The sequence below is a fragment of the Vanessa tameamea genome, chromosome 4, assembly GCF_037043105.1.
Source record: "Vanessa tameamea isolate UH-Manoa-2023 chromosome 4, ilVanTame1 primary haplotype, whole genome shotgun sequence".
Classification (NCBI taxonomy): domain Eukaryota; kingdom Metazoa; phylum Arthropoda; class Insecta; order Lepidoptera; family Nymphalidae; genus Vanessa; species Vanessa tameamea.
This window is the reverse complement of record NC_087312.1, coordinates 12161824-12177155: the sequence shown is the minus strand read 5'-3', so window position 1 is coordinate 12177155 and position 15332 is coordinate 12161824. Positions and strand designations below refer to the sequence as shown.

The following is a 15332-nucleotide window of genomic DNA, read 5'->3' as shown; positions in this document are numbered from 1 at the left end:
AAACAAATGGAAATAAAAACAGAAATTTTTTTTAGAGTAATGCAAACTCATGTTATGGTCAAATTTAAGCCGTAGTGCGAAAACTAATAATAAATATTTTATTAAGAGTTCAAAGTAATTGCCTCTATGTTTTTTTGTTTACTTTTGTAATTATAACAATAACAAACATTGTGTGACAATTGATAAATATCTGTTTAGCGTTAACCATACAACATGAAATATAAGATTCAACATTTAGAAGAACATTAAAAAGAATATTTCCTTTGATAAATCAGGCACCTCAACTAGAAGAAACAGAAATCAGAACATCTATATTAAAATAATCTTAAATGGTGAAAAAAAACACAACTAGACAAAGATTTTTCGAAAATCTAACTACGTCATTTTAATTGTCCCGAAAATCTTTTGAACAATTTTTTTTTTTTTCGATATTATTCCTTTTGTTTCCAAAACGTGAAACCTTAAAAATAAACCATTAATTTACCTATCTACCCCATAATACAGCTATTAAAATTATATAACGTAATGGCATATAGCATAAATAAATAAACTCCCACGAGAAGCCCTACATTTACGTTATATTGTTTAAATGCCACCCCCGAACAAATTGTCAATAGACTAAAATTATTTCAGTATTTTCAATGGTGTACTAAACTAATAAAGCCTAGTGTAGGCTAAGTTGTTACTCGTATATTGATTCATTAATCAAAATTTCCACAAAAACTTGAGATTATCATAAATAGATATAGTAAATAGTATAAATCAGAAGTGACAAAATATTAAAAACCTTTTATTGTTAAAGTAGCCCAAGTCAAAATAAAAAAAAAATGTTTATATTCTTACTAATTATTATTACTACAATCTGAGTTGTTAAGCTAATTTTCTTTATAATTATTCTATTCAATCCTACAAAGGGAAATTCGAAGCTCCAATACATGCAATCCCACCAAAAATGGGTACTCTAGTGGTGATGGTGAACATGAAAACTACTCAAACCATTTTTTTGAAAAAAAAAACTGATTTATAAGCTTAATTTACTTATGAAACAACCTTACTGATTTTAGTATGTCATTGAATAAAAATTGTATTTATGTACAAAATTATATATCTTATGATCTTTAAGACACCATATTTAGATCTATAAAATACTTGGAAAATATTATTTAGATCATTTTTATTTTTATTTTAGGTCAAAGCAATAAATAATATACATACTGTTTGTTAAATTATTTAATATCCAACATTATTTCTTTACAAAAAAAGTTCAGCCTTTGATGGGGAGTAGCCGAAGCCGATTAATGCTGAGCGGACATGATTGAGTAAATAAATAAAAAATGGTATTAATTAGGCTCTGGTGTTTGGAATATTATGTATTAATATCACTTATGCTGTTATATTTAGAATTTCTCTTCTTCTAAACCATGCTTGAAGAACATCATGATAGGGGTGGAGACATCATTGATATCTCTGTATTCCAACATGGCCACCATGCCGTCACAGTCCATAGATTCACCAGTGAAGAACTGGAGGTCCTTAAACCTACCGAGGATATCTTTCATTACTTTGTTCATATTTGTTTTGAAAATTTCTACTTGGTCAGGTGATTTCTCTTCCAATTTTGCGACTAATCTGAAAGACGAAGATAATAATATATTAGACTTTTAATGTTAGCAATTTTTTTTTGTATTTTAGTTACATTTCATTATTGTGAAAAAGAACTTTAAACTTAAATCTATACTTCAAAGTAATTTGCAAATAAAATTTGTGTTAGCCTTATTTCATGAACAAACATTATGAAAATGAATGTTTTTTCATTAAAGTTATTTGCTCTAGCACCATACGCTCCAAAGGATGACATTAAGAATCAACCTCTGGTATTAGGTCGTGCAATATACATAAAGTTAAAAGTTAGAGACAAAGATCGCAAAAACCTTTCACAAGAATAAATGAACTGACAACTAACGCTAACTATTAATAATAATTTATCTCCTTCCTAGACACAATTTACAATCATTTGTAAACAACCATAATTTTGATATTACTTTCTAATATGGTACAATTAATACCAAAGAAAATTTGGAGCAAAACCATTACTGCAGAGTGAAAAATTAGAAAAGATTAGTATAGCCTATTCCACAAGCCAACACCTAGTTAACAAAATACTTAAACCTTGGTATATGTAATATGCATGGTTAGTGTTAAGCGAGATAAATCTGGCATGTTAGACAATCCTAAGTAATGATTTGGGAAATGGAGGTGGAAGGAGGATGGCGGAGAGCTTGTTTTACGAATTAGTCTTTAGAGGTATTGTAAAATGGAGAGAGGATGAATACACCAACTACAGGTCTACTAAAAAATCAGTATCAAATCTCTAAATTGTCAAATTTCACGCAACTGATACAGCATATTTCAAAGTTAAATTTAAATCTTAACAATTTCTAAAATTATCTTTATCATATGTTGAATTTACTTTTCAAATATAGAAAGTGTTCTAAGCTGAATAGATATAGAACTTCTAATTCAAGGTGTTTCTACAATAAATCAATTAATACAAAATAATAAAACTTAAATTTAAAAAAGCTTGCAGACCGCAATCCTTGTATCAAAAACTATAAGCAAGTGTCTCTATCCATGTACAATTGATGAGACAAAGTGTCTTTAGAGTTGCTTAATGAACCCACATGTAGTAAAAATTTTCTTTAAATTGGGTGTGGCTATTTTTCTGGGTATTTTGATCAATATCACAATTTTCAAAGAGCATACAGTATTTTAAATAGAGTAAGGATAAAATTTACATGTTCTTATCTTTATAGAGAAATTAATACTAAGCAATGTTAATATAATATATTCAACTTTAAGAACATTCCACATTATGTATATTAAAAAAAAAAACAAATTTAAACATTTTCTGTCACAACTAAACTAAAAATGTATGACCATATGTCTGACACTGACATTGTCAGAAGCCATTATTGTTTTCAAGATAAGGGGTTTTTTGGGCCTAAATCTTATGATTTTTAATAAACAATGAAAACAGAATATATTTAAAAATGAATTAAATATTAACTTGCCAGTTTCGATAGCTATTGATCACTGCATTGCGAACTGCGTCTCAATTTTAAGAACAAAGCAAATACACCATACTGATTTAATTTCGTATCAATGTTAGTCATGCATCATTAATATATAATCACATGTTTAGAAACACTTAGTCACTCACTTTTTCATGTAGTCTTTAAGGTACAATGTGAAAGATTTCTTGTCGCCGAAGGCGTAGCTCTCCACAAGCCTATGGTTGAGAACAATATCTACACCACTTTCGGATGCAGTATCTGTGCCCTCGTCCGCATCTTCAGCTGAGGGATTGAATCCCTCGATCCTGACATCGCCCTGGGTTCTGGTCTCCAATTTACCGGTGACTTCATAGATAACTTCATCAACCAGTTTAATTTTATACGTGTCCGAGAACATCTCGTCACCTGAAATATAACCATAAATATATGAGGCCTGACCATATTGAGTAAAAGAATGATCAAGCAGTTTGTCGATGTGGCATATAACATAAGAAAAATTAAGCGAAGAAACATAAAATCTCCTAAACGTCAAACTCATAACAATGATACACGATTACTTGAAAATAATAACTTGAAATTACTAAAATAAATGAAACAAATTTGTTTACCGGTAATAATATCCTTATAGATTCTCATTTTGTAGGATTACGGGCGATTAAAAATAATAAAAACCGAAACTACGGCTTCTTGCCCCAGGAACAAAACCGGAAAGGGCTACGAAAAAAAGAAAGGAGACGATGTTGCCATATCAAAAATGTCAAAGGTCGTATTAATCAATATTAAGCAATATAAATCATATTTTATTTTTCGTTTTAAATAATATAAATAAAAACAAACAATCTAATTTATTATTATTATTCTTATTTTAGAATGTATATTAGATTTATAAGGAAAATTAAACTATTATTACTTAATATAATATTATTGAATTTAAATAATAAATATAATAATTACTGATTCTTAAAAATAATTTTAAGATTTTGGTTATCAGTTTTAGATACTATTTTTATTAAAATTGTTTTATTATTTCTGAACCCATAATACAAGTAATCATTTTTTTTTTAGGCGAATGGATATAATATGACAAATCGTCAGTAAGACATTATCAATTTGTCCGGAAGTAGATGGCGTGCGTTACTGCTATATGGTGCAAAGATGGAAGTGTTTCTTTATAATTCCACAGTTTGTAGATTATGTGGCGAAGAAAATGATAATGGAACTTTATTATATTCCAGCGAAGAAAATAACCAAAACTTAAGTGAAATTATAAACTCCTATTTACCTTTAAAGGTAAAGTAGTTACCCATAAAATTGTGATTGTTTTGACTTCCAACTTCTTCAATATGGCTAGCCTATAAGCTTAAAATTTATCATTTAACATCTTTATTTTTCGTAACAAGAATAAGTTATGAAATCAAAACATATAAATACTTAAGAGAATTTCCTTTGATATTTATCCATTTATACTGTAGATAAAGTAAACAATTGCGTAGTTAAATAAAATTAATAAGCCTTGTCGTATTTCACATATATTTGTAATGGCTGGCGCCATAATTTGACGAATTTTACGTAAAATGTTGTGAATTTTATAATTGCATTCCTATATGTAATAGAAAAATCAAATAAACTCAAGAGTCATAACAAGTAATGTTGTCTTTATAGATTTTTAAAAACTATATATTGCAACTTTAAAAATACACAAATATATATTTATTATATTATTTAAACTAGTTTTAATATTTACACAGGTATCAGATGACGGTGAACTTCCCAGGACTATTTGTCCGGGCTGTACTATTCAGTTGGAAGCCTCAGTTGAATTTTTGAACTTAATTATTAATGGACAGGTGAATATATAAAAGGCTAAAATATTTTAAAGTGCAATGAAAATTATCGAGTTTAGTCACTGGTATTGTACTGTATTTATAAATGTTTCGATATATATATTGTAAAGAATTTGTATCTCTTTTTATGCTAATTCAGTAGGTTAGTTAAGAGTTGCTATAAATAATTTAATACTTCCTAACTAAAATAAACTTAATCAATAATTTTGTAAATACAATAATTTATAGAAAATAATAAGAGAATTATATCAACGCGAAAGGGAATATAAGAAAAATATTTTGAATACATCAAGTACGGACACACCAGAAATAATATCTGAAAAAATCATCTATGAAAGTAAGTCACAGTTCAAAATCTAACTTTCAGATCTCTGTCCTTTGATTGTGTGAACAATTAGTAATAAGTGTAAAAAATAAGAAAAGTAAAAACTTTTTCTTAAAAGGTATATACAAATCAATACTAAAAAATAGCCGCACAATAGTGCAGATGTTGGGTGAGGACTGATGGCAAGGATGCTAGCATTATTTCTGTAACCTTATAGGATACGTTTTAATATATTCCAGTTAACACTAGCGATGGAGTGTACCAAGTTGAACATCCTATTTCCCTACAAGTGGCCGGCCTTGAGAAACCAAAACGGAAACGGGGTAGACCTCCCAAGAAACCTAAGACTCCTGAAGAAATTGCACAAGAAGCAGCAGCCAAAGAACAGCAAGAAGTTAGTAAAACTGATGAAAAAGAGGAGGAGGAACCATCGGGTAAGAGAAGAAGAAAAGCACCGACTAGGTTTAAGGAAGCTGTCCAGGTATTTCTTTTTAAATGAATATACTTAACAACTTCACTGTCCATAAATTAGATATAATAGTTAAACAATACAGGGAAAACTTTATCTGTATAAATATAAAAAATAAGAGAATTAATTTATTTCTCATAATATGCATAGTCATGAACAAATTGGAACAAAACATCCTTTTATATAATTCAATTAAACCTTTTTAAATATTGTTTTTTTGCTTTTATAATTTTACTTTTACTTTTGAAAGAAAGATAATGTTTTTCAATTGAAATACATCTTAGTTAAGGCGCTGAAATGTTATGTATTCTTAACTATCAGGATAGGTTAGTGTGTATAAATTAAAAAGATAATGAAATAATAATAATATTTCCTTGTGTACAGGGTAAAGAACTGGAAAGAATATTCATAGAAGTTGGGGTGATAGAAGGAGAGGAGGCTGAGAAGAAGCCTAAAGCTGACCCTATTCCTAAAGAACCAGAGGTTATTGGACATTTAGAAGATTCAGGAGAGCTTGTTGTTGTTGTTAAAGGCAAAGGAAGAGGGAGGCCCAAAGGTATGTAATAAATTTATTTAATATACATTGTGTTAAATACATTTTTATCGTCTTAAATAATATTCTCATCAATTTTAATCATAAATCTGTAAAAGTACATTTTTAGTGTAAGTCAGTTGTCAGATGCTTTTGTTTTCATTAGAGTTGACCAGTATAATTATCTCCCTTTACTAATACAGCTTCTGAACTTCATACATTGGGTGGATATTTGTTCCACTTCTATAGTTCCATCCATTCCCTCCAAAATTGTATATATCAAGGACACCACAGAATATAAATGAAAAAGTAACATAAGTAGTAGCTAAATATGTAAATGTTGGTGTAACTTTATTGCGACATATATTATTAAGAGTCCAACACAAATCTGTTTTGCTTTTGACGACCATGTGGCGCCCGCAGGTCGCATGCGGCAGACGCGCGAGGAGTGCGCGGTGTGCGGGCAGCAGTTCTCGTCGCGCGGGCGCTACATGTCGCACGTGGCGGCGCACGGACACGCGCTGCAGCAGCTGCGCGCCGCGCGCGAGGTGCGAGCGGACACTGGCTGTTATGTTACATTCTCATATCATTTCAATGCCAATAGTTGCAGTTTCTTTCTTGTCTTGCTACGTCCTCATTTTGGACTATATAAAATTGTGCTTTTAATTTAATAATAAATTAATTTTAAAAGAATAATTTTATTATAGAAATAGTTTTAATTTAATGCATTATGTACAGATATCATAAGCCAATAATGGTATTCAGAACATGTCGATTACAACGACCGATTGGTTAATTAAAACTTTTAGCCTGACATCACTGAACCGGTAAATGAAACAGAAATAACTACAGAAACCGCAGAAAACGACGAAACGGCTCCAGTTAACAAACCGGAGGGTGACGTCCAAAATGCATTAGTTCCACAAGCTCTGCCTGATATGACTGATGCGAGCGAATATAAGAATGAAACTGGAGAGACCACAGATCCTCTTAAAGTTGAAGAAGAAGTAGATGTTGTCGGAGAAGATCCCAACGACACAAATAATGAAAAAAATAGTGGTCAGTCTCCTTAAGTGTCATATAACATTAGCACGCCACTATATTGTTATGTGGACAGTACATAGCTAGTTAATGGTTAAAAGTATCATGTTTTGTTTGTTTCACTACTATTCAAAATCATAAAATGTTATTCATTCTAAATTCATTATTGTTATGTGTATGTTATAGTTTAAGAAATATTTTCATCAGTTTCAGAAACTGTTAGTGAAGCATCTGAGGATGAAATCGAAGTACAAACCGAAAAAGGAAAAGTTAAACTAAAATGTAATCACTGTGATAAATTGTTCAGCAATAGGCAGAGCAAATCATTACATGTCAAGGTAAATCAAATTAAATAATGTCATCTTCTATTCACCATAAACTTCGAAAAATAAGCTGGCTCTTACCTTGTAACTATTATCTTCATATAATATTTAATAAGGCATAAAGAAATATTAGATTAAAATGACATGATATATTTAATATTCACGTTTACATTTCATAGTCGGTTCCAATGGTAGGATGCTTACAAATAAATAGACATTGACATTTAATTGAAATTAAGTCATTGGTCGAGATTTAAAATAATCTAGTATTCACTATAGCGTTTTGTATGTCGACGAAGTTGGTGTCGTAACTGTTTCACTCAGCCTTATCTGAGTTGAAATAGCATTTAATATGTAAATCAAGCTTTGTAATCCTCCTACCATTGCAACATATGTTAAATATATGAATATGGAATTTAATGACAATTTGTTTAAAAATATTCTGAGCAATAGAAATATGATTCGTTCGCTCAGGCCGTGCACTTCGGCGTGAAGTCGTACGCGTGCACGGAGTGCGACGCGAGCTTCGCGTACCCGCAGTCGCTGGCCGTGCACCGCGTGTCGCACCGCCGCTTCCGGCCCACCGGCGGGTACGCCTGCGACCTCTGCGGGAAGGTACACGCGCCTGCCGCTTGACACTTTGGAAGGGATATTGAACTAATATCTAGTAATCTATTCTAGAGAGGGGGACGAAAAATACTGACCATTTTGCTGTTCTAACTGAATTATAAAACTCGTGTTTTTTTGATTATTATAAGAGGTGTTTCATTCAATGAATACGTTGATTTTGTGTTTTTTTAACGACCCACAGGTACTGAACCACCCATCGTCCGTCGTGTACCACAAGCAGGCGGAGCACGCGGCGCAGCGCTACGTGTGCGGCACCTGCGGGAAGCACTTCCGTCACAAGCAGCTGCTGCAGCGGCACCAGCTCGTGCACTCGCAGCTGAGGCCCTTCACCTGCAAGGTGGGACCTGCTCGCTCGGTCGGATCGCGTTTCGAAACAGTTTTTCATATGTCGCGACTATATATTCATTATTTATTCCAGACCTGTAACGCGACGTTTAAGACCAAAGCGAACTTACTCAATCATCAACTTTTACATTCCGGAATCAAAAAGTTTTCGTGTGATATATGTAAGCAGAAATTCGCGCATAAGACTAGTCTTACGCTACACATGAGATGGCACACCGGTGAGTAGGTTTTGATTTTTGAAAAAAAAACATAAGTTGAAATTTTGAAAATTTTAATAATGTTGAATGAATTTAAGAAATGATTAATAAGTGAATACTACTAAAATATATATTTATACTCTATTCCAATGAGAATAGGAAAGAACCAAAACAAACCGTACTTTTCAATATCACAAGTGTTTTGTTGATAAGTCTGCTATATGATTTACTACAAACAGTTCTTGATTAATATATCTTCATTTTTAAAACAACAATATTTCACTTAACTACGTAAATCCACTTTAATTTTACTTCCAAAGTAACGACAACAGTTTTGCCGACATTCAAAACGCCATTTTTCGATGAACGAACAATTAAAATGGAGGCCTAACTAAGGATGTTCGCTAAACGAATGGAGAATGAGTAAATTTATACAGATAAAAATTATATTATTTTAGTTTTAACATACATTTTAGATATTTTTTTTAAATATATATTTATTTAAATATAATATGCAATATGAAATATTTGTAAAAAAATGAAAGTAGAAAGTTACATAATGTTCCATAAAAATGTTATTATTTTATATAGTAAGGTATAGACAAAAAATTTAACAGAATTAATTCATTTTAAAGAAATAAAACAGTCTCAAAATATAGATCAGTTTTATGCAAAGCAACACTTAATTTATAGTTTTGAAAATAATATAAGAGTAAGATATTAGACTGATCTTTCGTATCATGTGCACGATGACTATGCTGATTGAACATTACTAGTTCAGTTTGAAGATTAAGATAAGATGTTATTTTTAATTACATTTAGTTTTTTTTTTTTTTTAAATGTAATGCTATGAAATTTATTTCTTGGTCATAGTCGTTTTAGATATAAGATAAAGTAAAAGTTTCTTTGAAAGATATATAAAATTTTATTTATTCAAAACTTTAGTATTATACAATACGTCATATGTCTTGGAAATGCCACTTTTTTATTGAAACAATGTTTATTTTTATATTGATATTTGCGAATTACCGCGATTCAAAACTAACGACCCAATTTTTATTTAAGACTAAAAATACTGCAACCTAAAAATTTTAATATGTACTTTACCTGCAATTTATATAAAATCAATTTAAAAAATAACATAAAATTACGTAAAACCAATAAAATATACCGTTCCTTAGCATTAATTATAACCATTCACTCAATAATTTCCTCCTCACTAGTGTAACTCAAATGTCAATTCAAGGTCCAAGTTGTTTATTAACATTCTTTCCTATTCCCATTAGAATAGAGTATACAATCACCAACAGGAGATCACAGAAAATATATACAAACATGTTATGAATATACTATATTTACGTTAATAATAAAACACTGAAAGAATTTTCTACTACTATTAATACTGAAATAAAAGCATTTAGCACGACAATTATTGAGTGAGATCGTCGTGTATGCCCTCAGGAGTGAAACCGTTTTCGTGCGCCGTGTGCGGGAAGAGCTTCAGCCAGAAGGGCAACCTGTCGGAGCACGAGCGCATCCACACGGGCGAGAAGCCCTACCAGTGCACCCTCTGCCCGCGCCGCTTCACCACCTCCTCGCAGCACCGCCTGCACGCGCGCCGGCACGCGCGCCGCCCCGCGCACGACCGGTACCGCCCACTCGCTCACTCACGCGCTAATCTAATCTTGCTGATTTTATCGTATGCTATCTGTCCAATTGCAGGACTACAATTGTGCGACGTGACGAGGCCGGGGTCCGGCGCAGGCGTCTTCTTGCAAGAAGCAAGGTTTGTATAATACAGTTGATAAGTAAATATAACAAAGTTAAAAGTGATTAAATAATAAGCAGACTAAATATTGCCTTGTGGTTTTTTGTTTTAGAATTTATTATAGGAAAATAGATGAAAGAGCAAACTTATTTTGCTTTTTGATTCTGGGATGTAAAAATTAGTTATTTTTGCCTATACTTATTACCACACCTTACTCCGTTTGGTTTTGCACAAAATCACAAGTAACGATTACCTACAATATATGTAATAATATATAATATCTGGTAAATGTGGAATTTTAACACATTTCAGCAGAATCCAAAGCAAATTAGTCTACTCGTGAACGACAAGATCCAGCCCGAACCGCAGATGCAACTACAACAGGCTCAACATCAGGAGCTGCAGAAGCTGGAGGTTCACGAGGAGACAGAGACAGAGGAGAGAGTCATATATGTTGCGTATGATGCTGACGACTCCAACGCGCCTGCCTTTCACATACTGGATCCGGAGCAGGTGCTATTCTTTATATAACTCCTTTTTTTACTTTTACAACCGTAGACCGCACAAATAAGTAGACCAAAGAAAGAAATATATGCTAGGGAGAAAGCAGAGTCGCACTTTCTGTATTATGGTAATTGGGTCAGTGTTAAAATAACTGTCAAACACTATTGAAAAAATTAAAGAAAAAAATAAATAAAAATTACGCTAACATTTCTGCCCTCCTAATTGAGACGACCAAAATGAGTTAATACTTGATTCGGAATCAGCTCGATGAGATCTACAATCTCTTCTTTATGATGTTATTGATAAAACTTACAGAAACCGAGATAATGTCTAAACATTAATATAATTATAAGTAAAAATAAATATAAGCGCTGTAATTAAATATTTTTATGTTTGTTGCTAAATTTGTTAATTCAAATTTTTAAAATTGTTGCTAATTTAAATACCGTAAGATCGCCTACGTTTGTTATGCTTAAAATGTTTGAATGAGCTTGACCATTCGTTAAAAATGTGTACCAAATATAAACACCGTAAGATGATATACCGCTGATATCTGAACTACATTCAACTGTGCAAGGCTAATACTAAACATAAAAACAGTAACAACAACTCCTTTTGCATAATGATAGGAATTATTACCGCACTTATTTCTTATTTACTACTGAAAACAAGGGTATTTGATCTTTACCGTTGTCATATTTAGTAAGCGATAACCTATTTGATATTTTTTCCCAAATATAACAACCGTAAACGCGGTTATACGCCAGTATTTGTGGAATATCCAGGGTTGGTGGAATACACATTATCTCGAAATCATATTCTGTGCAGTTACGGTTGTCTCAATTAGGAGGGCAGATTTGGTTCCAACATTTCAACCCAATGTAGGTCTTTAAATAATGAGAATTAAGAACATTCTGTTACATCGCAATTACCTTATAGTGGGTAAGAAGTGAAAAGTAAAAGCCTTTTTTGGATTATGATTTATGAATGTACAAACACTGGTAAATTTTTTTCTTTTGTGTTAGGGGTCATTTTGAACATAATCTAAATGAATTATGAAAATCTTCTTGAAAGTATGTATACAATATAGCTGTTTATAATGGTATGAGGAATAAAGTATTTAAGTAGAATAAAGATATATTAATCAAAAATTGTTATACACTGTTAAAAATAATACTGCATTATAAAACGGAGATTTTAACAAATGTTTCTGCCATTAAAATATAGAATTTTGATATCTATTTCAGGCTGTCAACATAGAAGAGCACAAGGTGCTAACAACGTGTGAACTGTACTCCGGCTCTTCGCTCCTGGTACCGCGACAGCTCGAACAGCTGAAGGCGGAAATGGAACCAGAGCAGCTGGAGCTGGAGCACGAAGAGATGGAACTAGACCATGAGGAGCTGCAGATGGAGCTGGAGCAAGAGGAAATGGAAGAACAGATAGAGATGGCGAGGGAGCACCTCATGCTTGAAGAAGAAAATATACCTGTAAGTATATATATTATACTACACTTGGCTTGTTCGAGGTTAATACCTTCAATGACGAATGAATTTATATTTTAATAATGTTTTATATTTGAGATAGAAAAGTTGCTAAGTGTATTCTGATAACACGCGGATTACTCAGGTGACGGACGAGGAAGGAAACCCTTTGCACTTCACAATGCAAGACGGCACTAAGCTTGCCATTACATCGATCGACGGGAAATCTTTGCAGGTATGTTTCGGTGACCTTCAGATAGCCTTCGTCTTAAATATATGATAACGATTTAATAGACTAACGGTCGCCTGCCTGAAATCTAACCTTAGTTTGTTGTGTTGGTGTATTGGTTTTTGGCACATACAATAAGGGGTAATATAAACAACACTTAGTGACAACCCCTTTTTGACCAAAATCGCGGGTAAAAATATGTGAAACTGGACTCTTTCAAACATTATTTGTTAACTATTTACAAACAAATGTAACTATTTGCTCATAGCTATATTGCCTACAGGTTATTACACAAGATGGACAAACTATACCAGTCGAGATTAATGGCATAAATGAAGAAGAGGTAAGAATGCTAATTAGATTACATTATAGTGTTGATATAAATCATTGTATTGTTCGCTATACTTATTAGTCTCACATTCAAAAGTATTGTATTTCCTAATTACGAAGACTCACTTATACAGTTGTCTAAGTTGTGATACTTACGTTACATAAGTAAGTCGTATATACTCAAAAGTAAATTAATAATATCTTGACGACGAATAATGTATTTTATCAGAAATACTTTGTCGTCAAGATATATTAATTCGTAAATTTCTCGTTTCGAGCTATTGTAGTCAGCCAATTTTCTTGTATGATAATGAAAAAAATATTTAACTAGATACAATTGCACAGTCAACGAAGATCCGCGGTTTTTCATTTTGTCTCAAATTATTTATAATAAGATCAAAAAGTTTGGTTGTAGAAGAAAAACAAGTAATTCCTATTGGACGTTAGTACTACCTTTGTGAGTAACTAGACAATAACCATTTGAAGCGCTTTTTCTTTCCGCAGGAGGCGATGAGTCCGGACACCGTTGTGCATCACCTCAACATACAGAAAGTCGAGGCCAACTCCAACTCCTCGCCCGTCACGCACTACTACACTATTGTTTAGATAAATATTTGTGTCAAAACACAAAAATATTATTTGCTTTAACCGTTGACGTTACCTTAATATTAAATAGCAATATTCTAATGTAGAAGGATGTAAAGGTCATTTTTTACTAACAGGCTAAGTTAAACTATTTAAGACCAACCATAATTAGGTATAATAAAGATTTTTTAAACCGTCAATAGATCTAATGTAAGTACTTAGTTACATTTAATGACATTAATAGTGAGAATTAAATATTTTTTCTTATATTATCACTATTATTACTTTAGTCAGAATAACAAGCGGTCATTCTTGGTTAAAGAAATTAACAATTATTGATAGCTGATTAAATCTATTTCGTATCAAATGACCTGGCGTTCAAACTAACTTGCTTTTCGGAAGGTCACACTCTTAGCGATTAAGTTATGTTATGTTTTTGTAAGAATTACTCGAAAATAAAAAGAAAATTATTGAAAATTTATATATAACACAGCTTGACTACCGTCTTGTCTCTTTAAAAAAATACTAGTTTTTCCCATAGCCTTGAGAACAAATTTAAAAGACTAAAATTCAGTTAATATAATTCTATAGTTTGATATTAATTTTCATGTTTCTGCAGCTCAATTAATATTAAATGTTTAAGTAGCTATAGTAATATTTAGAATATTGTGTCTTCTGTTTGATGAGTGGTCTCTTTAATACGCACCAGGCTGGACCCCTGGCTCTATTGCTCCAAGTATGCCAATCATTAGATTTAACCTAGTATAGTGGGGGTAAAACTGGTCGCGGAATTGTTTTGTCGATAACTCCTAATAATTTAAAAAATAATTATTTTTCTATTTTAATTATAAGAGTAAAGTATTATTGATTTATTATTAAGTGTTGTTACTGTTAAACGCTGTATATAGAATTTGTAGGACACCGCGCTCGTACCAGTATTATACTTTTAATGAACGTTTTGGGATATTGCAATGAGTGAATGAGAAAATTAATGGTCAGTGTTGTTAAAAAAAAAAAAACTGAATTAAATTGATTATACATTCCTCGTTAGTGTCATGTTACAAATTGCATTTAAAATAATCTTGAATATAACGTCGACAATATCAATACAACGAAAAATATTGTATGTGTCTTGAATGAATATTATTAATAATATAATTTAAATAGTTCCGCTGTCACAGATTTATTTTAATCCCAATTAATAATGGGTCATACAATTTAATCTCAAATATTTATAAATGTTACAAGGTGTAATGTGAATGTGATTACCGATAATGGGAATACTCAGATTTTAGTTGCATATTTAAATTATGGATGTATATAAATGAGAATTATAATGTAATTTATAAAATTCGTTTCATTACTTTCCTTCCCCACATAAAATAACTACAATTGAAGAAGGACATCTATGTTCAGAAACTAAAAGCCGAAAACACAAAATGCCTATAATCATTGAGGGTGAGTTTCATGTGACGACTTCTTTAGTACCTCCTTAATTAGGAACTCAGAAAAAATACAAGGTTAATCGTAAAACTAGAGGACTGAGTGTGAGAGTGACATTTAGAACTTACTGTCCGGGTGCGATTTATAATAGCAGATAGTACTGGTGCTGCTTGTCGTTGACCTTGCTCGTTAACGATGACTGAAACCAA

General features: G+C 31.8%; 2 protein-coding genes across 4 annotated transcripts; one reads left to right on the top strand and one right to left on the bottom strand.

The window, feature by feature from the left end:
• Positions 1–1215: 1215 nt before the first annotated feature.
• Positions 1216–3840, bottom strand: LOC113395820 (translationally-controlled tumor protein homolog). The gene is made up of 3 exons (XM_026633521.2): positions 3683–3840; positions 3221–3479; positions 1216–1629 (listed from the first exon to the last, which is right to left on the bottom strand). Exons 1-3 carry the CDS (start codon positions 3708–3710, stop codon positions 1398–1400), a joined length of 519 nt encoding a protein of 172 aa, XP_026489306.1. The 5' UTR covers positions 3711–3840; the 3' UTR covers positions 1216–1397.
• A 339-nt stretch (positions 3841–4179) lies between these two features.
• LOC113395819 (zinc finger protein Xfin-like) lies at positions 4180–15031 on the top strand. Of its 3 annotated transcripts, none has more exons than XM_064220710.1 (18): positions 4180–4364; positions 4823–4921; positions 5147–5255; positions 5483–5724; positions 6097–6268; positions 6668–6792; positions 7054–7303; positions 7499–7623; positions 8083–8223; positions 8420–8575; positions 8657–8801; positions 10242–10428; positions 10503–10566; positions 10861–11061; positions 12300–12542; positions 12682–12771; positions 13049–13108; positions 13600–15031. In XM_064220710.1, the coding sequence occupies exons 1-18, from the start codon at positions 4230–4232 to the stop codon at positions 13699–13701; spliced, it is 2646 nt and encodes an 881-aa protein (XP_064076780.1). In that variant the 5' UTR covers positions 4180–4229; the 3' UTR covers positions 13702–15031. The 3 variants fall into 3 exon arrangements, with proteins under 3 accessions (XP_064076780.1, XP_026489305.2, XP_026489304.2); XM_026633520.2 differs by having other exon boundaries at positions 7493–7623; positions 10864–11061; XM_026633519.2 differs by having other exon boundaries at positions 7493–7623.
• Positions 15032–15332: the final 301 nt, after the last annotated feature.